Source organism: Diprion similis, chromosome 4 (assembly GCF_021155765.1).
Source record: "Diprion similis isolate iyDipSimi1 chromosome 4, iyDipSimi1.1, whole genome shotgun sequence".
Taxonomy (NCBI): Eukaryota; Metazoa; Arthropoda; class Insecta; order Hymenoptera; family Diprionidae; genus Diprion; species Diprion similis.
The window spans coordinates 12150919-12172339 of NC_060108.1; the positions used below are offsets into that span (position 1 = coordinate 12150919).

At 34.9% G+C, this 21421-nt stretch overlaps 2 protein-coding genes across 6 annotated transcripts; one reads left to right on the top strand and one right to left on the bottom strand.

The window, feature by feature from the left end:
* Window positions 1-642: 642 nt before the first annotated feature.
* Window positions 643-12801, bottom strand: LOC124405337 (fatty-acid amide hydrolase 2-B). 5 transcript variants are annotated; one of them, XM_046880153.1, is made up of 12 exons: window positions 12768-12773; window positions 10780-10781; window positions 5136-5315; window positions 4633-4852; window positions 2995-3212; window positions 2496-2607; window positions 2114-2271; window positions 1877-2020; window positions 1638-1739; window positions 1366-1530; window positions 908-1122; window positions 643-851 (listed from the first exon to the last, which is right to left on the bottom strand). In XM_046880153.1, exons 3-12 carry the CDS (start codon window positions 5310-5312, stop codon window positions 770-772), a joined length of 1593 nt encoding a protein of 530 aa, XP_046736109.1. In that variant the 5' UTR covers window positions 5313-5315; window positions 10780-10781; window positions 12768-12773; the 3' UTR covers window positions 643-769. The 5 variants fall into 5 exon arrangements, with proteins under 5 accessions (XP_046736109.1, XP_046736108.1, XP_046736104.1 ...); XM_046880152.1 differs by lacking the exon at window positions 10780-10781 and having other exon boundaries at window positions 12677-12801; XM_046880148.1 differs by lacking the exons at window positions 10780-10781; window positions 12768-12773 and adding an exon at window positions 9955-10107.
* A 2975-nt stretch (window positions 12802-15776) lies between these two features.
* On the top strand, window positions 15777-21354 carry LOC124405651 (DNA replication licensing factor Mcm3). The gene is made up of 12 exons (XM_046880725.1): window positions 15777-15958; window positions 16047-16159; window positions 17375-17583; window positions 17683-17813; window positions 18006-18244; window positions 18365-18607; window positions 18715-19078; window positions 19287-19591; window positions 19684-19834; window positions 19957-20199; window positions 20270-20475; window positions 20695-21354. Exons 1-12 carry the CDS (start codon window positions 15887-15889, stop codon window positions 20891-20893), a joined length of 2475 nt encoding a protein of 824 aa, XP_046736681.1. The 5' UTR covers window positions 15777-15886; the 3' UTR covers window positions 20894-21354.
* Window positions 21355-21421: the final 67 nt, after the last annotated feature.

The window sequence follows — 21421 nt, forward strand, 5'->3', positions numbered from 1 at the left end:
CATTAAAGGTTGAAAATTTCATCAAAGTCTCTGTAAGCTGAAAATTCACTGCAATGGGGTCGCATTGCTTTGCACTTTCTTTTTAACATCCCACTCTGCTGTTTTCGAAGAAAAAAGAAAGACGGGAAGTTATGATAATTACCTCGAAAATAAAAGTCGAGGTAATAACGAGGTCTGAAATAAATCTCGACGTCTTGAGGTCTAGAGAATCACTTCTAACCATTTTCACATGGACACTGGGTGTGCGTGTGTGTGTGTTTAACGAATTTTCTATCCGTCGATATTTTGGGAACGAATGACCGAATTTGAATGATCTTGGTTTCAATGAACAGGGCTTCGCTTCACCTGGAACTAATTAGATTTTGAGTTTGATCGGTCCAGCAGTTTTGAAGATATTAGAATAAATGCATCAAAAAATAAATCAGAGTGATGATACTTTCGAGATGGATTGACGGATTTTGAAGATTTCGGTCTCAATTGACACAGCTTTTCTCAGCTTAGAACTGAATAAATTTTGGATTTTATCGGTAATTAAAGTTGAGCAAGGGATGAAGTGTTTATGTAATGGATAAATAACGTTTCCCTTGGTTGATGTACAAATTTAATTTACTACTTAATGCTATGAATATCCGCTTAAAATGTGGGTAAGAAAGTTCCGTCCAATTTTATCTAAATCCGAGGACTTTGAGGTCCCGAAATTTATTTGTTCAAACTTTCTCTTCTGTTGTTGGTGGTCGCCATCCGCCGAATGCTTTTTCAATTTCCTGCGCTACAGAAATTGTAAGATGATCACATTCGGGATTTGCAACAATCTGTAGAAGAAAGCGTTTGGAGAAATTAGTTGATAAAAAAACACTTAAATACTGTCACAAATCGACTAAAACGTTTTTCCTCAAATAGCACATGTGATGAAATTTTGTTTTTGAGAAATTTCTGTACCTGGACACCGATCGGTAACCCGTTTCTGTTCAAACCCAGCGGACATTGCGTTACTGGAAGTCCGAGGGAGTTGAAAATTGCCAAGTATGATACGTTGCAGATTTTGTGGAATATCTCATAGGGATAATGGGCAGCCGACACGAACGTAGGATAGATTAGAACACCATTATCACCGAGTAGGTCCTAAAAGAGTCATAACAATAGGCTACAATGCTTGTTATCATTGTGGGTGATTTAGTTATTGACTTATGAAAACGGACATTTCGAAGTTTGGTAGACTTCTCACTAGATATTAATACCAACGGCATTTTTTGGCAGATTTGGAATTTGATACATTAATTTCTTTTGTGGTAACTGACAAATTGTGAAAAAATTCTTACTTGCTAATTAAACAAAGTGTTCCGTTATTTATTCTGATTAACGTACCTCAAACTGCTTCTTCATTGCTGCATTCTTTTCAACCATCTTGATGTAGTTTTGCGACTTTGCACTATTAGCTTTTTTGAGAACCCCGTACATTACGTTGGGAAACGTATGAGGGGACATGCAGCAGAGGTACTTCAGAACCTCTACAGTGACGCTTTTCCACTCCTGCGGATGAACATTTAATTAGTGCCGAATTAATCGTTGGTTTTTTGTGCATCAAATCTGAAACGGAGCATTTATAAGCCCTGCTGAACACCATTAAACATTCTTACTCGGGGATCCGAATTCTTGGTAAATATGGTCTCAACTCCTTCGATACGCAGAAGAATCGCGGCGATCAGTTCTAATGCGTACTTCATGTCCTTCAATTTTACCTGTTACATTATTTATCATTAATTTTTACTCGTCAGCTACTATTCTGATTTTACATGATTTCTTATGTGTTTTACAATTTATTCGGGACTCGTTTAATTTCTCGCAGTTACTTGGTATAATTATTCATACAAATTACCTTCTGCACCGTTACACCGTGTTGGAAATTGAGGTGTTCAACCAACCTTCGAATTGCTTCTTTTATATCTCGGTCTATAGAGCTTGTCGCTCCAGAACCACAGTCGTCCTCCATGTAGAAGAACTTTATGTCTCTCAATGGTACCTGCAAATGAGGAAATTACTTATTTTTTCTTAGCCCGTAAGTAACTCATCAAAGTCGTCGTAGTATTAGTCACACGAGTAATTATTGGTTCACCTTATCGTCCAATTTTAAGTTTAGTCTGCTACTTTGGCACATGGCCTTCAATAGTAGTGGCAAGTCTTCAGCGTATCTGACCATTGGTCCTAAGGTGAAAAAGTTAGGCCAGGCTTTATCGTCTGATCCTGGCATGTGCCCAATCGTTGAGACCAAACCTGAAATCGGAAAATAATTTTTCAGTCATTTGTTGATATTTTTTTCCAGTCCACAAAATATAGCAATACTCAGAGCGATTGGCAGACCAGATTTTCGAGTCCAAGACTAATTTTTGTTAGAAACACCAAGCGTGACGTGGTTGCACATGAAAATCAGGTAAGTAATGGCGGAGAGAAGATTGCAGAGACAATCTGCTCAGCTTTAAAATCGTATAAAAAATCACCTGGTGAAGGTTTGTGACCAAATACTCCGCAAAACATGGCTGGAAGACGAGCTGAGCCGCCAATGTCAGAGGCGAGACTTAAAAGCGATGCTCCTGAGCCGAGCAGGGCAGCCTGAAAAGCATAAATCAAATTTTAGACATTGACCGACGCGTCCGAAGATCTACTGCGAGTCTTCAACCCAGAGTGTGATCCGGAAGTGAAAAGTACACATGACAAACAGTACTATCGCGCTAGACGATGATCTCCACGGTCAAGGCTAGACATTATAATTATACCTGAGGACTTTACATATTTGGCTCTAACAATAAAACCAAATCGTTACACCAGCGGTGGCAGCCGTATGCGGACATAATTCATGCGGTATAATGTATGTTGGTATTCATTGTAATACAAACGCTTTAGAATAAGTTGACAGTCAAAGGTGACTTGGAATATCCTCTCAACGAACTTGAAACAATTGTGAGTGTCTGTTAAACTATTTTAAAAAGACGACAGTACCTCACCCCCTGATGAACCACCTGCCGTTCTTCTTGTATCGTAGGGATTCACGGTCATCCCAGTCACATTGTTGTATGTCTCCCAGCACATGCACAATTCTGGTGTGTTGCTCACCAGAAGCACAATGCCTCCAGCCGCTCGCACTCTCTGCACCGCATCCGCGTCGCACAAGGCTCTTGGTATCTGTGGCCATTTCCTTCCGGCCGCATGGTTCATACCTATCGGAATATTATTTTAGAGTATTTTTGATTTCCTTTCTCATGTGGTTGGAAAGTTGTATTGAATACGTGGAATTATTATGTCACACCACAAGGAGATATATTAAATCCTAAAAAAATATACGTACAACTCTTTAAGAAATTTTGAATCCATGGGTATTCAATGAAGTCTGATAAATCTAGCAGGATAATAAAGAAATTTGATTCGTTGTATTGTAATCTGTGTGTGAGTGAGTAATCTGTAAGAACTAGTTTACTAAAAAGTTGAATCGATAAATGCATGGAATTCGAGTTATTATCTTGTTAGATTGATGAATTGAAAGCTGTCGAAAAATTGAAATCACCGAAACTGTCGACTCCGTTATCACGATACTTTAACGAGTGTCAATGCTATTGGCTATTGAAGTATATGCCTTGTACCATTTTGAAAATTGAATGCACATTTTAAAGTTACGAAAATATATTGTTATAGTGATATATGGAATTCGCGAGTAGCCAAAAGAGCGTATAATTTTTTTTTAATATAGATATATAGACGTTATATGGTTATACACGTATATGTATATAAATTTAAAGCCAAAAGTTCGTATGTCTAAATTTAAAGATAAAAGAGTGTATTTATTTTTTCATAATTTAGTTTAAAAATAAGTTGTCGAAATGATTAGCATCAAAAACAAATTATACGCCCGTTTGGCATTAGCACCGCAATGTATAATACAAGATTGTTTTTCAACGAGAGTGAGTACATGCATAATTTAACAGAGCTGTGAAGCTACAATGACGTGAATGAACAAATCTCACTTGCAAACTATTCGCAAATATTTTACAAACATTTTTCAGCGGATTTGGTTTGGCAGTGAATACGAAACTTAGAAGAGACTGAAGTTCCACTTTGAATCTGGCGTGTAAATGTTTTATTTTGAGAACCAAAAGTTTTTTTTTCCAGCTTTCATAAATATCAATTTGGGTATATTGTTGAGATGGGTTTAAAAAATCCCAGGGTAACAACGACTGATTAAAAAAATTTGAAAAGTTTTCGGAATCTTTTCAGAAGTCATACTAACGTAGGAAAAATCCTTGGTGAAATTAAAAAAATATCACGGTCAACCGTTCACTGAATTGGCGTGGAATGCCCGATATACATGTACACATATACCTGTTTTCTGCGATGTACGCTGTTCTTCTACTGCTTCGTAATTAATTCTATTTACAGTTAACTCAAATATTAGTAAAAACAAAAAATAGATTAGCCTTGCGGACGTAACGAAGTACTGCATTATGCATTGATATTACAATAAATGCAAATGATTTTTTTATAGTTTAAGAATGATATATTGCAATATTTCTCGACGAAAACTTAATCATCACAAATCACGTAATCAGTTACAATCAACGCATGAAAATTTTCGATCAAACTTACCCTGCACAGCTATACTCCCTTTGACAGTAATTGGAACCCCTAGAAGCGGAGTTTCTCGTGCGATTTCGTCGAGGCTTTTGTGTCCCAAGCGTATCACGTTGTCAGCTTCTCTAGCCTCTTGAATGGCAAGATCGTACCGCGCTTCCACGATTGCATTGATCACGGGATTCACTTCTATGCATCTTGTGATATAGGACCTCACGACTTCCTCGCTTGTGACCTAGCAGACATGTCCCTTGATTAATTGTAAGATCTAATTGTAAGTAAGTATGACTCTTAAGGTTCTGCACTATTGTAATCTGGAGTCTCAAGTCATTGACCACCACTTTAACGAACAATACTCGAATTTTGCTGTATATGGAGAAATTTGCAAATTCAAATTGTGACTATCATGATTTCGAAACAATTGAATTCGGGTCATTGATACCAGTGATTTACACTTTCGACCGGCCACGTATACACATACGAATTCAGTATCGTTGGAATATAAAATTAGAGCTCACCTGTTGCTCGCGAATTTTTCTTGCGAGGTCAGTGGCGGACATAAGTAGCAATTTGTTGCGGATAGGTGAACATCGCTTCCGTGATCTTAGAGCTCGATAGAGTATGACTGGACTCATAAGGCAATAAAGGCAAAACAAGAGTCCACGTATGATTCGTTTTGTCACCGCATTAAGCATCTCCTGGAAAACAAGATGGAATTTCGAATGTTTCCTGCTAGCGATTCATCACTCAAAACACGAACATAAAGAGCAACAGTTGAAGCTGTTTGCTTTACCATTTTCATGTGTACGCGAAATCTTTGAAGTAATCAGAAATGATGTCTGTGTTTGTGTATAATTTAAAATTCGACACCCTGCGTAGCTTTGTATACTATATACTATTTATTTTTGTACATTTCCATTAGCTGTAAGTATAAGTAGTTAGAAATGATTTACCCATTGGCTAGATTTTTCTCAATACGAGATTTATTTCATTGTACTGCACATCTAGATGTAATATGCTCGTGTAGTTCATACGCTCGAAATATGTAATTGCGATTGTTATATCCGCGGTAAAAATGCTGGATAAGTGAATCGGTCCAGTTTTTAAAGGGACCGTTTCAGGCCCCATTCTCTTTGCTTGGTACTCGGATATTTATCCACAAGCACAGGATCTGAACGGGTCCCTTTACGAAGACCAGATCGAACCACCAGTTAATAAAGGGAGTAGAAATTTCGTTTCGTTAGTTGGTACGATGATTGAAAAACGTAAACTTTCCTGCCGAGGAGTAAATATTTCAAGTCTGGAAATACAAAAATTTTTAGGTAAATCACAATCGCTTAGTCTCTGAATTTTCCGAAAGTATAGATTACAGTACATATTCGCAAAATGTGTTTATGAATTCAAAACGACCAACGCTCGTAGTCATAACAGTCGCTGTTTGTGGCTGCGGTATTTATGTTTCCTTGAATTATCATTACATTTGCTATTTAGCAACGGTTGAATAATGAGGCTCTCAAACACTCGGAAATAGAATATCCCCGGTAGAATATTATACAAACTGCATTACGAGATATGAATTTTAGTGCTAAGTTATTGAATAGCAGGCTGCAAAGACAATAGAAAATACATGTAAGGCCTTACATACGTGCAGAATTTTTTTTGATATTTTAATTTAAAAATTTTATAAAAATAATTAAAGTGTAAAATTTATGACGTAAAACACATACTTTTTCTTCAACTGCCATAAGTTGCTAAATTTTCCGAAATTCGAAATTCTGGCTTGACATACCATAACTGAAACTTTATTTGGCAAGAATTTTTTTGAATTTTGCAGATCGATCAACATTTACTGGAGATATGATGTCGACCGTGGAGAAACTTTTTTTTCTTAGTGTTGTGGATCACCTGATTTTTTATATAGTAATTTTTGTAAAAACAGAGTGAAATGAAACGTGTATTGTTTATTTTCATTAATTTCTATTGTTATCCTTCCTAAAAATAAAATTTTCTTGTAACGGATTTTTGGCGCTGCTATAGACGTATGTAAGGACTTAAAATGTACCAAGTATGAACGACTCGTGATCAGAATTTTACTTTCGTGTATTTTATTTTGCAAAGAATTCGCGATACGTGTAACTGCCTCCCCCCCTCCTGGCCCTCCACCACTTTTTATTTCAAACTTCTCAAAATTTTAGGGTTGTGCAGAGTGCGTAAAATATAGATGAAATAAAAAAAAACATGCGCAAATTGATTTTTCACGCTGCGTAATACTTATAAATTGACGATCCAGACGGTTCTCTCGGTTATTGACGGTTGAGGAATACGTTAAAAATAGAAAAAAAAGTAGAGAAAGAAGCTAAAAGATCAAAGTAATCATTCACTATTTCGTTAATTACGGATATAAACGAAAAACGTGTTATTCTCGATAGTGACTTCCTTGCATGGGGATAATTGCTTTTTTGATCATTTTCAACTGGCATGCAAGTTTTTATGGGAACACGAATTGAGGCATATATCATAAAATTCACCGCACATTTATATGCAGCAATACTACAGCGGACAAATTAACGGTGCTTTCCACTTTTGAATTTGGGATATATATATATATATATATCCAATCGAACGAAATATATATATATTTATATCCCAAATTCAAAAGCGGAAACCACCGTTAATTTGTCCGCTGTAGTATTGCTACATATAAATGTGCGGTGAATTTTATGATATATATATATAAATATATAAATATATTTATATGCAGCAATACTACAACGGACAATTTAACGGTGGTTTCCACATTTGAATTGTGGGATATATATATATATATATATATATATATATATATATCAATAGAACCAGAAAACGTGTCCGTTACATTTCATTACTCTAGAGTACTCTAGACACCTACAAACCCACATTCCAATCGAACGGAAACCTTCCTGGATATGCATTAAAAATTCATTTGGTCAATAAATAATACGCAATTTTTAAAATTTATCTGTCGTAGCTATAATACCTTAAGTATACAAAAGTATAATGGTTTCTTCATTGATATTTTTTTTCTAATTCGGATCGTCTAATAATTGTAATCGAAAAAAAAAAAAACTGTACAATTTATAAATGTGAATCTTATAAGAAATGAGATTTAGCAAAAACGAAGAGAAAATATACGTCGATTATCTTCACCTACGATGCAATTCTGCGAAGTTTCATCAAAATCAGGGAAAACACGAGACGTCAAGCAAAACCGGTCTCCGTATAGTGAAGAAATTATCAATGAATTTCAGATCGGTATAAATATTCAGCCAAGGATAACTCGTAATATAAAATCTGCGTAACTTAGCTGCAACTTTTTACACACGAATGGAATATGGCCTGAGAAACGAGACTAAATAAATAAACAGCCCTAAGTAAAAGCCGTTCGTCCTTACCTTGACGACGAATATTTACATTGAATGTACGCAATGCGAAGAGTGCAGTTCTGAGTATGTTGAAAGTGCAGAATCTGCACTTGCGGTTACGCATTTCTAATGGCGTGTAAATCTGAATAATGTATGTATTTGAAACGATTGTCAGACGGTATAGAGATTGGAAAAGTGCCGTAACAAATTAGCACTGCTTAGATGGAAGGCGCACACTAAAACCCCAAATATGTATATTAAACTAACATTATTCTCGCCCATAATTATGGGGGCACACTTTCGAGGTTTCAAGGTATGCATAATTTGTTTATTTCAATTCAAACATCGCCAGGTTGCATCGTCACCTTATACTTTCCACATATCATTTGCAGGTGTAATAAGAAGCAAGTTACTTAAACAGAATAAGTAATTTATCGGAAAATACAAAGTTTTTTGTATTTTTTGAACGCAGTTTTCTTTCAAATGATATAGTGTTCATTAAGGCCTTACATAAGTCTAGAATTTTCAAAAAATCGATATTTCTTTTAACAGATTATTGTTCTCTACAGTTTTAGGCTTATTTCTGTGAAAATTGATTCCTAAAATTCCTCATAGATTCAAAGTTACGGTAGAAAATGTTACTGTCCGACAAAAGAGGTCAGAAGAGCTCGTCGACTGTAAAAAGATAAAGAAAAACTACTGACAAGGAAGGCATACAATACGAAACCGGAATAGGGTATTGACCGTAAGTTTACAAAACAAAAGTTCTTGTTGTAGTTGCACGCGACTTCGAGAAAAACGCACTTAAAACTGTAAAGGCGTTTTTCTTGAAACTACTTTATTCGACACGGTCAGCATGATAATTTATTCAGTTTTTAATATTTTTTGATGCGATTTTTTTTCAAGCATTCGAAATCCGTTTCACTATTGTATGTAGAGCCGGATTTTTGATATTTTGATTTAAAAGTTTTATAAAAATAATAAAAATGTAAAACTCATGACGTAAAACGTATACTTTTTCTTAAACTGCCATAAATTGCTAAGTTTTTCGAAATTCGAAATCCCGACTCGACATACTATAACTGCAACTTTATTTTACAAGAATTTTTTAAATTTTACTGATCGATCAACATTTACTGGAAATATGATGCCGACCGTGCAGCAACTTGTTTTCCTTAGTGATATGGATCACGTGATTTTTTATACAGTAATTTTTGTATAAACAGAGTGAAATAAAATTCTTCATAAAGTTTAAATACCAATAAACAATGTGTATTATTTATTTTTATTAATTTCTATTGTTATCCTCACTAAAAAACATTTCTTGTAACGCATTTTTGGCGCTGCTAGATGTATAGTCAATCGGATAATTAGATTTTGAGATTCGATTCGTCCCCCGTTGTACCACGCCATAGTCGAATATTTTTTATATTATTAACAATAAATCCGTTTTACATTGTAATTTTTGAATAAAACAAACTGAAACTTCATAAAGCCTTGCACTAACTGTGTATAAAAATCCGAACTTATTCTTTTTATAACCGGGTAAAAAAAGTGTTAAAAATCGACGTACTTTTTTTTTTTTTTAGACTGAATCCTCATGACACTGCCTACAACTACAAATTTCTTTACAGGTGTAAAAAATCGTGAAATACCAATCAGACAACATCTATCAGACATTAGGATTCATCCGACACGATTAAATTTCTGATTAAGAAACGTGACACACAAGTCGATGAACGCGAGACAATTTACTCGATTAACACAGACATAAGTCGATAAGATACTTGGATAAGAAAGAAAAAGTAGGCGTTAATAAAATTGTCATTTAATTTGTAAGTAAAATAAATCCAGGCAAAAATCCGTGTCAAAAAAAAATATAAATCTTTTACTGCATATGAATTATTTGCAAAATATTATATGCAAAAAGACTTACCCCGAGGTCGAACTGCTGTTCGGCGAATAATAACGTAAGAAAACTTAACGCGAGGTTCATTTTGCTTTTTGTAAAATTGATTGAAAAGCTGATTTCTGCGGGATTCCCGTTATCAATTGGGATCAATAGATTAAACACAGACTTGCAGCAAAACTACGCAACAACGTCTTCACGCTATGATCACAGACACGCTATAAGCGTATACATCAGGATACGATTGCATTTTGCGTTATCACCACACTTGCATCGCAATTCCGATAACTCGAGTGCCGGTCCGGCGCAGAGGTGAAGCAAAACTGAATCCTCTCAGGAGAAAATGTTTTGGAGAACGGTATTTAGCATACATAACTGTCGTTGGACCTGACGTCGCGTCGTCGTATTGCCAAGTAACGTATCTACTTGGTGGGAGTAATTGGCGTAAGTACAAATCGAGTATTTAATGCAGGACAAGTTGGAAAGCAACTATATAGGAGGTAGAAGTAGAACCGATCAAGTGCTGCGCAAATGTTGCTTAAAGGTAATAATTATCGCTGAATAAGGATAAATTACAATTTGAAATCTAGACTAAATAATTGTGGATGACTTTGTTTTTTATCGAGCACAATTCGTTTGCTTATTTTTTAATTATGTTGACTTGTAAATGAAAACGACTTCTATTATAAAACGGTGTCGATTTTCGTTACGTGTTGAAACTTTGCGATCATCGCTCTATTCTGAGACTGTATAATTCATCAAGTATCAGCAGATTTTATCTTTACTTTATTTAAATGTAACATTGTTCGACGATGTATTGTAGGGAAATTTTTACACCTAAACAATCCCTACGGCTGTTTTCTTATCGAATATCTATATAGCATGCGGGAAGGAATATACTTAGAGAAAAACAAATATAACGCATGGTTATAATCTTTTTTTTTTCCGTTTTGTTGAGTGTCAAATTTACGCTGGTTAGACGCTTCTTACGATAACAACAATGAAAGCAGAAGATCATAACTGCCGTTATATATATTGTACATACATTACGTTTATCGGATGTTCGTGAATTCAGGGATTGACATTCGTCAATCGTTATACAATTTTTATAAATAAATAATTTCAACAGTTATCCTAATGTTAAGAGTAAACTGAAAATCGTAGATTCTGAATCAAGGAGGTGAAGTACAATAACTGATTTTACACCCAGCTGTAAATTTGCAGTATGAGTCATGGGAATTAAGACGATATTGCAAACATGCTAAGCGAAAAAGACGAGTAAATAGCAAAACCTGCAAATGCTACATTGATTGCGCAGCGAATTCAACTGGACACTCTGGCATCAAACTGTATTGCATATATACAGTATTGCGAATCAGTGAACTGAAACCGTACCGCCAGGTGTTATTCAGTCAGATTGAACAGGTAAATCCTGTTATCAATGACGATAGTGACGAAGACTGAGAGAGACAACATTACCACATTCTGATATTCTTTGTATGAAATGTATGGAAGGTTATGAAAATTAAACTATGATGAAGTCAATATAATGACTTTGTTTTCGTGTTACGTAAATCGAATGTACAACCTAGAATTCTATCAGAAAATCATCGGATGATGAATATAATGTGTATACTAAATGATTCAATTACTCTTTTATCTGAAAAGTAGATTGAAAAATGAGTTTTCTATTATTTTTTTTTTTTTCAATGATGGTGCACGATACCTAAAATTCTTAAAAAAAAAAAAAAAATTACAGAAAATTAAGCCCAATCAGATGCTTGTATCGTAAAAAAAAGAAGTTCGTCACTTCGAAAATCTCAACAGAGATCAGGAATATCAATTTTTAAACATTTTTAGCAGAATATACTAGATAAAAAATCATATAATGAACTACTATACATATAGTGAAGTATATAAATTTTTATCTAGTATATCTAATGACTAGTGCTTTTGTAAATTATTATCTAATTTCTTATATATTTCATCGAATTCGCCGCAGTTAGTAACGTTATCGTGATGGTTGATGCTGAATAGTTGAATCCTCCGCGGTCACCTGGGGTCGATACGACCCCAGAAACCAATGTATTTCTTATAATGGTAAGAAAAATAAAAATCTTAACACCGCGAAGGGTCAAGATCCGCAGTAAACCGTAATTAAGCAAAACATAATCATGTTTTGAAATCTTAATTCCTTCAAAGTTGACGTAGAAAATACAAAAACAATGATTTTTTTCTATAATATTTCGTTACGGTAAGATTAATAATTTCAACCTTGTATAAAAAATTAGTATACACTATCACCTGCATATATTATACAAATTGACGGAGCTCACACACGCAACGTAAATTTCCAAATCAACGTCTAACGTTTAGTTTTGCATAATTTATTATTTCTCAATATGTAAATCGGCTTTCCGTCAGTACTTCGTCAACTTTTAGACTGTCCACGATCTGGTCTTGTTTCGAAAGAAAGATTGGAAAAAATTTATATACATGTTCCTCGACGAAGATGATTTTTAGGATTTTCTGCGAATTTTTATAGAAATTGGAAAATATCTTACAATTTTGTACAAAAATATTATATTCGTACAAAATTGTAAATATATGTATATATATACAAAACAGTTCGATTTTCAAAGAAAATTAACAATCCTCCGTGAAAAACTCTATGCATATTTACGATTTCCCACAAAATAATACGAAATCTTCTTATTTCTGTGAAAATTTGTAATAGTTAAAAACTTACCGTTAATCTGCGATTATCTGATCAACGACGTAATCCACCCACGGATATGGAAAATAACAGGAAATGTTTTACTATAAGTCGCAGAGTTAACAAGAGTACACGTGGACACTGACGAGGAATGCACCTTCTGTAGGTGAAGGGTCTGTGGGTGCTACGAACGTGAGCGTCTGACTGTTGCAGCGACTGACCTGCAACAGATCTTAGACGTCTTGCCTTGATCATTCATTGTGGTCAAGGTGGTCGAGCCGGTTCTGAAAAGACTATTTTCGTCCTATCTAAAATTTTAATCAAGATCCGACAGAATATGAGATGGATACTGAAAAAAAGAAAAACTAAACATGAACGAGAAGGCCAAGCATATATTGGCGCTTGTGAAGAATGAGATTCAAGTCTTATACTGTGAAGTTTTTTAACCGAAACTTTAGCTGTTATTTTAAGTACAGGGCAGCACTTATTAGCTCATACCGAACGAAATGGTATTCAAAAAATCGATCGCTAGGAACGTTATTCACGCTTCAAGTTTAGTACAGTGTAAAAGATATTCCTGCCTTCAAGAGTATCGTTTGGAGTATGTATGTACATTCGATTAGGTGTATTACGTAAAGCGCGTCCGAAAGTGTCAGAAACGTGAAAATAATTTGAATAATTTTATATACATACATATATATATATATATATAAACCTAGTACGTGTTGTTTTGCATTATAATATATGTATATATTATGTATACTTACGTGTATGGTGTACAAAGATGGTTTAACTAGTGTATATTTGAGCGGAATTTTTTGTAGCTTATACATATACACATGAAGCGTTACTCTCAAACGAGTTAATTACCATCAGAATAAGTTTGCTCTTTGTAAATAAAGAACCACAGTCAAATTTCAGTTTGAACTGCTGTCGAGGCAGCAAAAAAGGCACGTTAGATACCAAAAATACGCCAATGGATGCTATCATCTCTCATCTTGTGTAATACTTATGCACAATAAACCGTTGTCAATAAACGCTGTACAATTATAAACAATCAATTTTGCCATTTGGTGGGAGGAGGATGCGGAGAGAACTTAAAAAGCCGATGCCAAAAAGAATAACCCTTTCATGTCATTTCAGCCAGTTATCACTGAGAGATTTCAATGCATTCCAATACATAACACGTACATGATATATCAGGTCAGCTGTTTCTAAAGTAATACCAGAAATTGTCTGAATGCATGTCGTGATCATGCTTCGTTATTAGAATAATGAAGGTGCAGTCACGTCACAGTATTCGAGTTACCGCATCTGAAAATATATTCATGGTTCAATCACGTGTTGTGAATGCATTATGAATATTCAACTTCGGATAACCATTGCACGAGGAAGAAGAAGGTGGCTTATTACACCCCAATTACTGCTCGCCGTATTGATCTTTCACGAAAAGATGATGCTGTTGTTGGAAGGAACTATCCGGGGAATTATTATTTCCAATGATAGATTTTTCAACTTGAGATTCATTCAAAACCAGTAACATTGATATACGGAAGTAGATGCCTATACAGGCATGTACATACGTAGCTCCATCGTAACATTTCTTTGGAACCATAAAATCAACGAATACTTATAATTAGTTACATATGGTTATAATTGCCTAAAATATTTCTCAGAAGTTTAAATTTATGCAAATTATATAATGTGTAGTAATAGGGTGCTTCATTTGAAACGAGCATTTTTTTTTCGCTGACTCATAAAAATTTTGTTCCTTCTATCGAAAAAGAAATTTCCTGAAAATTTGAGCCCTTAATCTTAGTTTTAAGTGGTTCCTCTCGATCGATGTATATTTCGAATTTAAATAACATGTAATTCATGATTTTTTTAATTTAAATTAACATAGCTCCGTTTGATTTCATGGTATTTCATTGCGATTAGTCAGAATTTGTAGTATATTAGTGACTCTTTCAAAGTGCCCACTAACATTTTTTTGTACTTAACTGCAACTTTATTATACAAGAATATTTTAAAATTTTGCTGATCGATCAACATTTACTGGAGATATGACGCCGACCGTGAAGGGACTTTTTATCTCAGTGTTGTGGATCACGTGATTTTTTGTACAGTAATTTTTGTAAAAAACAGAGTGAAATGCATTTTTTTATGTAGTTCAAGTATCAATAAACAATGCGTACTATTTATTTTATTAATTTCTACTGTTTTCCCTACGTACTAAAAAAATGTTTTCTTGTAGTGCATTTTTGGCGCTGCTAGACGTATGCAAGGCCTTAATTAAGTACACTTCATCCGTGAAGTGACGAGGGCTATGATTCGTCATATGATTTACTATGTATTTTATTATATAATGTATACATCATGATTTATTATGTGGTTAGTCATGCATTGAGACGCAGTCACATGTTGAATTACATGATAAAATGCATCGCGATATCGGTCATAACGTTATGTGATTTATCATAGAATAATTTTCAGTAGATTATACTTACCAGTAGTTGAATACACGTAATACACGTTGCTACACGTTGTAATACTTTTGTCTACGTGTTACCTTTAAAGACTGAACCCGTATAGTCTGTAATTTGAATATATCGCGCAAACACTTCCTACCAGGATGGCTGCCATGGCTGATTCCCATTCCGTCTTCCGCCGCACTCCCCGCGCCAATAATGCCACTTTGGGGTTCCGTCCATAAGTCCATGGATAAATAACGTCATGACTGAAATTCGGCTGTTTTTATCTGCAATTTGACATATCATTACAAATTCAAACATAACAAATCCCATGGGAAATCATGAAGCATAGATTATGAGATAGAATACATAACAAATCATATGTTACGTATTTTATTTTACAATATCTATACGCAACTAGCGCAACAACTTGTCTATGACTCTAATTCAATCTACCCTCCAATAATTTTTCTGCTGAATATAAGTTAGAATTGGCATGTATTTGGTCAACGTAGCCGTAAGGCAAAAGAGAGAAAAACAAGTTAGATAAAAAAAGGTAGACGGTTGAGATTTTTAAAGGCTACTGAATGGACCGAATTTTACCAGCTCGTTGCATTTCGTGAGTATTTTTATTCCACGGTTTAATATTCCCGCGCAAACAATTTGCCTCGCTGCGTTTAAGTGTTTACGTTTATATCATATTTGTTACTTGATATTTTTCGGAAAGATTTGACGCGTATTATTTGTTAGTAAGTAGCGCATAATACGAATAATGGCGGATCCAATGGCAGAGCAGAAATTTCAAAACATGGTGCGAGAGTATGTGGATTTCTTAGATGATCAGGTACGTAAATCTGAAATGAAAATTCACCCATTATACCGGCAACTCCTAACCCTAATTGTAACCCGATAACGTTTCTTCGCATTTCCAGGAAGATCAGGGGAGGTATACGGATCTAGTTAAAACAATGATTGATGAGAAAAAACATCGACTTGTTGTGAACATCAATGATTTAAGAAAGAAACGTCCAAGCAGAGCGGTGAGGTTAGTTTCACCAAGTTGACTGTTGTCTTTTTACCGAACACACCGATCAAGTCAGCTAGTCAAAGGGATGGTATCTTAAAGTTTATTCGGATTTCATGAAAGCAATGTCACTAGGCATGCAAATAACTGCATGTTGTTGTAATATAATTGATAATCTGACGTCATTTTATGCGGATGTCTCTGCCCTCAGTATGAATTTCAAAATAATCACTTTGGTTACCTACCTGGAGCAATCCGTAGTCACTTAATCTTATATACTGTACTTACATGCGATTCCTCCACCATCAGACAATGGATAGTCAGCCACTGATTTTGTTAAATTGTGTAGTAAGAGTTGTTTGTAACAATTGTGCAGTTTCTCATTTACTGTACAGCCTGGCTCACTATACAATAAATTATATCCAGAGCAGCCACTGAATCTACAAATGGGACAAATTCAGGCCATTTTACTCTTCAATTTTCATTACCATTTCTTATGAAACTTAGTTGCTCCAGTTAAGCAATTAGTTTTTTTCTGGTACACAACTTATTGAATTAATTTGTAGGATTAATACGAAATAGTTACGATTAATGGAAAAAATTGGAGTATTGTACTGTATCAAGTTTTGATTGATTACCATCAGGTATTCATTCTTTCGGCAGTCACATCATGTATTGTCTATATTAATCGACTGCAACCAATCTAAACCTGTATAATTGGTTTTTTTCAATCGAAACGCCAAAAAACAATTTTTTCACTTCAAACTCCATTGGATAATTAAGAACATACATAACACATTTTTGCAATGAATTTTTGCATGTATAAATGGTGGCAGTAATGGTAATCGGAATATGGAGAGGCTGCTCAAGATATCTTGTAAGCTATTGATTAAAGTATATTACAGTTGTATTATACATTCATGTGAACTTCATAATTAAACACATGCATACTCAGATACAGCAATCACTTTAGTAGCAGGAGATTTTATAAGAAGGGCAATGTTTACTGTCATTAACTCTGCCAAAGCTGTATCTTTTTGAGCATTTGTAGAAGAACATCGAAATTGCAGATCGCATACCATTGATTGTTGACGAGTTCAACTTTTTCAACAAAATTTATAGCACGTCAATTGAGTTGATTTTAAAATTATCTGTGAGATCTTGGATTTAATATTCTTTTTGGAATTAAAACCTGTCTGCACGTGCATATTAACTGATAAATTCATTGACATTTAGTTTGCTAAACAACGCCTTTGAGGAACAATCGGCCTTCCAATCCGCATTGAAGCAGTACGTTGAAACAATCGATCCGACATACTGTAAGAACCATCCGGATTTGTTCATTGCGTTTGAGGGCAGCTTCGGTACCAAGCATACGACCCCTCGAAGTTTGACATCAAGATTTCTTGGTAATTTAGTGTGCGTTGAGGGTATTGTTACGAAATGTAAGTTGAAGGATAAATTCACGTAGTGGCCTAAGAAAATCAGTACAATTTGATCAAAAATAACAATGTTAATAATTTATTTTTATCTACAATTTGAAGGCTCTTTGGTGAGACCCAAGGTTGTCAGAAGCGTTCATTATTGCCCAGCAACAAAAGTTGCTACCGAAAGACAGTACACAGATCTTACTTCTTTTGATCCATTTCCAAGTGCCAATGTTTATCCAACTCAGGTAATGAAACAGAGAAATGTACATTCTTGGCAGTTTTATAATATATAATACAACTTGATTCTTGACCTCTGCTTGGGCAATTTTTGTATACTTCAACGAAGACCAATTACCTACTTTAATTTAAATCAAGATATTGTCTGTGATTATATATCAATGTGAGGTTTTGAAAGTTATAATAATGTGACTGATTAGGATGATGATGGCAATGCTCTGGAAACTGAGTACGGATTATCGAGTTACAAGGATCATCAGACCCTGTCAATCCAGGAAATGCCCGAGAAAGCACCAGCGGGACAGTTGCCTCGTAGTGTAGATGTAATCTGCGATAATGACTTAGTAGACTTATGCAAGCCTGGAGACAGGGTCCAAGTGGTTGGAAACTACAGATGTCTTCCTGGGAAACACGGAGGATTTACATCTGGAACATTCAGGTGTGAAACAGTAGCAAATTCGGGTTTTGTTGTTTCATTTCACCCAGAAAGTTTTCTTTATAGCCAACTCCTAAGTATGAGTTCATCTCACTGATAATATCGTTTGTTATAATTTTCCAGGACTATTCTTATTGCGAACAACATTTCTCAGTTGAATAAGGATGCCAATCTCAAAATATCTCGAGCTGATCTTACAATGTGCAAAAAAATGGCCAAGAAACATCATGTGAATAACATCTTTGAACTGTTAAGCAAATCTTTAGCTCCATCGATACATGGACATGAATACATAAAGAAAGCTATTCTATGTCTATTACTCGGTGGAGTTGAGAAAATTTTACCCAATGGAACAAGATTGAGAGGGTAATTTCAAAACGTTTTGAGATCAAATAGTTTTCAAGTAACGTCTATTTTGTTTGTTCTCTGTAATATAATAGAAAACACAATTAAGAAGGACTAACACGTTTCAGAGATATTAACATTCTCCTTATCGGTGATCCGTCTGTGGCTAAGTCTCAACTCTTGCGGTATGTTTTGTGTACCGCTCCCCGAGCAGTTCCTACCACTGGTAGGGGCTCTTCAGGAGTTGGTCTCACAGCGGCTGTTACAACTGATCAAGAGACAGGAGAAAGAAGGCTTGAGGCTGGTGCGATGGTATTAGCTGATCGTGGCGTCGTTTGCATTGACGAGTTTGATAAAATGTCTGATATGGACAGAACTGCCATTCACGAAGTCATGGAACAGGGAAGAGTTACCATAGCTAAAGCTGGAATACATGCCAGTTTGAATGCACGCTGCTCTGTTTTAGCTGCTGCTAATCCTGTATACGGTCGAGTATGTATGCATTTTTCTACTTTTCAATTAAAATTTCAGAAAATGTCCTCAAGTTCCAAATCCACTGTTAAATTTCACTCATTAACAAGTCTGGAGCTAAACATATGAACAGACTGTACTTAAGAGATGCAATTTTCTTCCAATTGGATTAAAAAAATGTTCTGTCTCACAGTCGCACTGACTAACAAACCCGGCAACAAATTTTCAGTATGACCAATATAAAACACCGATGGAAAATATTGGATTACAAGATTCGTTGCTCTCTCGATTTGATCTTTTATTTGTAATGCTGGATATGATTGATTCCGATCAAGACCACATGATAAGCGATCATGTTGTAAGGATGCATCGGTACAGAAATCATACAGAAAAAGATGGGGAAGCTTTGCCAATGGGAAGCAATGTTGATTTGCTCAGTACAAAGAATCCAGATACAGTAGGTGACGAGGAGGCAGAAACATTGGTGTATGAGAAATATGATCCCCTATTGCATGGTTTATCTCGTGCAAAAAGGTATAATTTTTTCTAACTCAGTACTATCCAACTTGTTACTATATTGGATGAAGAGTATCACATTTTCCTATAATTTAATGTATCATTTCCAGTGATAAAATACTCAGTGTTAAATTCATGAGAAAATACATCCACATAGCGAAGTGTATGAAACCAAATCTTACGGAAGAAGCGAGCGAAGTGATCGCAAATGAGTATTCCCGTCTAAGATCAGAAGATACTGTTGAGTCCGACGTTGCAAGGGTAAAGTTATCATATCTTGTTTTATTATGAAATCTACCCAACAATATTGCTAATTGATTTGTTGAAAACAATGATGTGATGTAATGCTTCATTTCTTTAATAATTTCGAGTCTTATATTCAGACACAACCCATAACTGCTCGGGCTTTGGAAACTCTCATTCGTCTTTCAACGGCACATGCCAAAGCGAGACTCTCAAGAGATGTTACTGTGGATGACGCGTATGCAGCAATAGAGCTGGTTCAGTTTGCCTATTTCAAGAAGGTACTAGAAAAGGAAAAGAAACGACGAAGAAATGCAAGTGAAAATGGCACGCAGAGTGCAGACGAAGATGATAGAAGTAAAAAGCGTTTAAGAAGAGAAAAGGTTATTGTTTTTAACAATTTTCGCTTCTCCATATTTAATGGTGTACTTTAACAATTGAATTACGTTTTAGAAACAACCTGGAGAAGATGGCTACGACGAGTACGAATTCGATAGTGAAGATGAAACGCATATTGATGAAGCTATTCAAAGAACAACTCGTTCGCAAACTACAAGAGTTGAATCTACTCCTCGAAATGATTCAAATGTGACAACAACTTCTTTAACTGAATCTACACAAGTTGAAGAAACGAGTTCTGCCACCATTGACAAAAATAGGTAACGAAAAATTAACAAACTTCAATTGATTGAACTCGATCTAAGGTTGTTAATAAAATATCTTTCACTGCTTCTGAATTTTTTGTAGATGTAGATGGATGTTTAAAATTCTTGTTTTTTCTTACTTGGACTTTTTTTTAACTTGTTCTAAAACAGTTTCTTGTCATACATTTCTTACGTATCTGATTAGAATTTTTTTCATTTCCGTGTGTAAAATAGGTTGGAAATTTTTCGAAATGCTCTACAAAGATTGTTCCGCGAAGAGCGTTCTCAATCGCTTCCTTTGTCAAGGGTACACGAATATGTGAACAGTCAACATTCCCCAGACTTTACAAAGGCCGAAGTTACTGCTGCTGTAACAGAGATGACTGATGCTAACCAAATTATGGTGGCGGATAACATAGTTTTTCTGATCTAGGTAAATGTTACACGGCTATTATTATTATTACTTTTTTTTTTTTTTGCATCGTTTCACTGTAATAATTGAACAGATCCAACTTCTTATCCGGTTTAAAATGATTCATGTAAGAATATTTTTGTAATTTTCATCCGTTAGATAGTGTTTTTTATACGAAAGTAATATGTCGATTTAAAATAAAAAATATAAAAACAGCAGCAGAATTTATTTACCTTATAGATGAGACATTAATTATTCCATTTTCCTATTCGTTTTTATATTTTTCATTTTGTGATAAGTTAATCTATAACCGCATGTGAAGAGTATAGTAGAGAAGACGATGTCATTTCGGAAGGTTTGTTCACATCGTTTGGCAGTAAAAAAACGGATTGAAAATTACAGTAACATTGATCAGCTCTATGTATAATTTCATAATACAACACATTGGCACATGAACTAGGCAACAATGATCAACATTTATCACAATAACATGAACGTAATATACTTTAAATCTACATATTCCATTTTCATGTAAATATATTTTATAAT

Excerpts from the sequence above, each read along its gene's own strand:
- LOC124405337 (XM_046880148.1), bottom strand. The coding sequence starts at position 10,014 with ATGAACCTCGCGTTAAGTTTTCTTACGTTATTATTCGCCGAACAGCAG. Across the intron at positions 4,853-5,135 it reads GAAAAATTCGCGAGCAACAG|GTCACAAGCGAGGAAGTCGT; the intron begins GTGAGCTCTAAT and ends CATGTCTGCTAG. Across the intron at positions 2,608-2,994 it reads GTGGTTCATCAGGGGGTGAG|GCTGCCCTGCTCGGCTCAGG; the intron begins GTACTGTCGTCT and ends TATGCTTTTCAG.
- LOC124405651 (XM_046880725.1), top strand. The coding sequence starts at position 15,887 with ATGGCGGATCCAATGGCAGAGCAGAAATTTCAAAACATGGTGCGAGAG. Across the intron at positions 18,608-18,714 it reads AATGGAACAAGATTGAGAGG|AGATATTAACATTCTCCTTA; the intron begins GTAATTTCAAAA and ends AACACGTTTCAG. Across the intron at positions 19,592-19,683 it reads GGTTTATCTCGTGCAAAAAG|TGATAAAATACTCAGTGTTA; the intron begins GTATAATTTTTT and ends TATCATTTCCAG.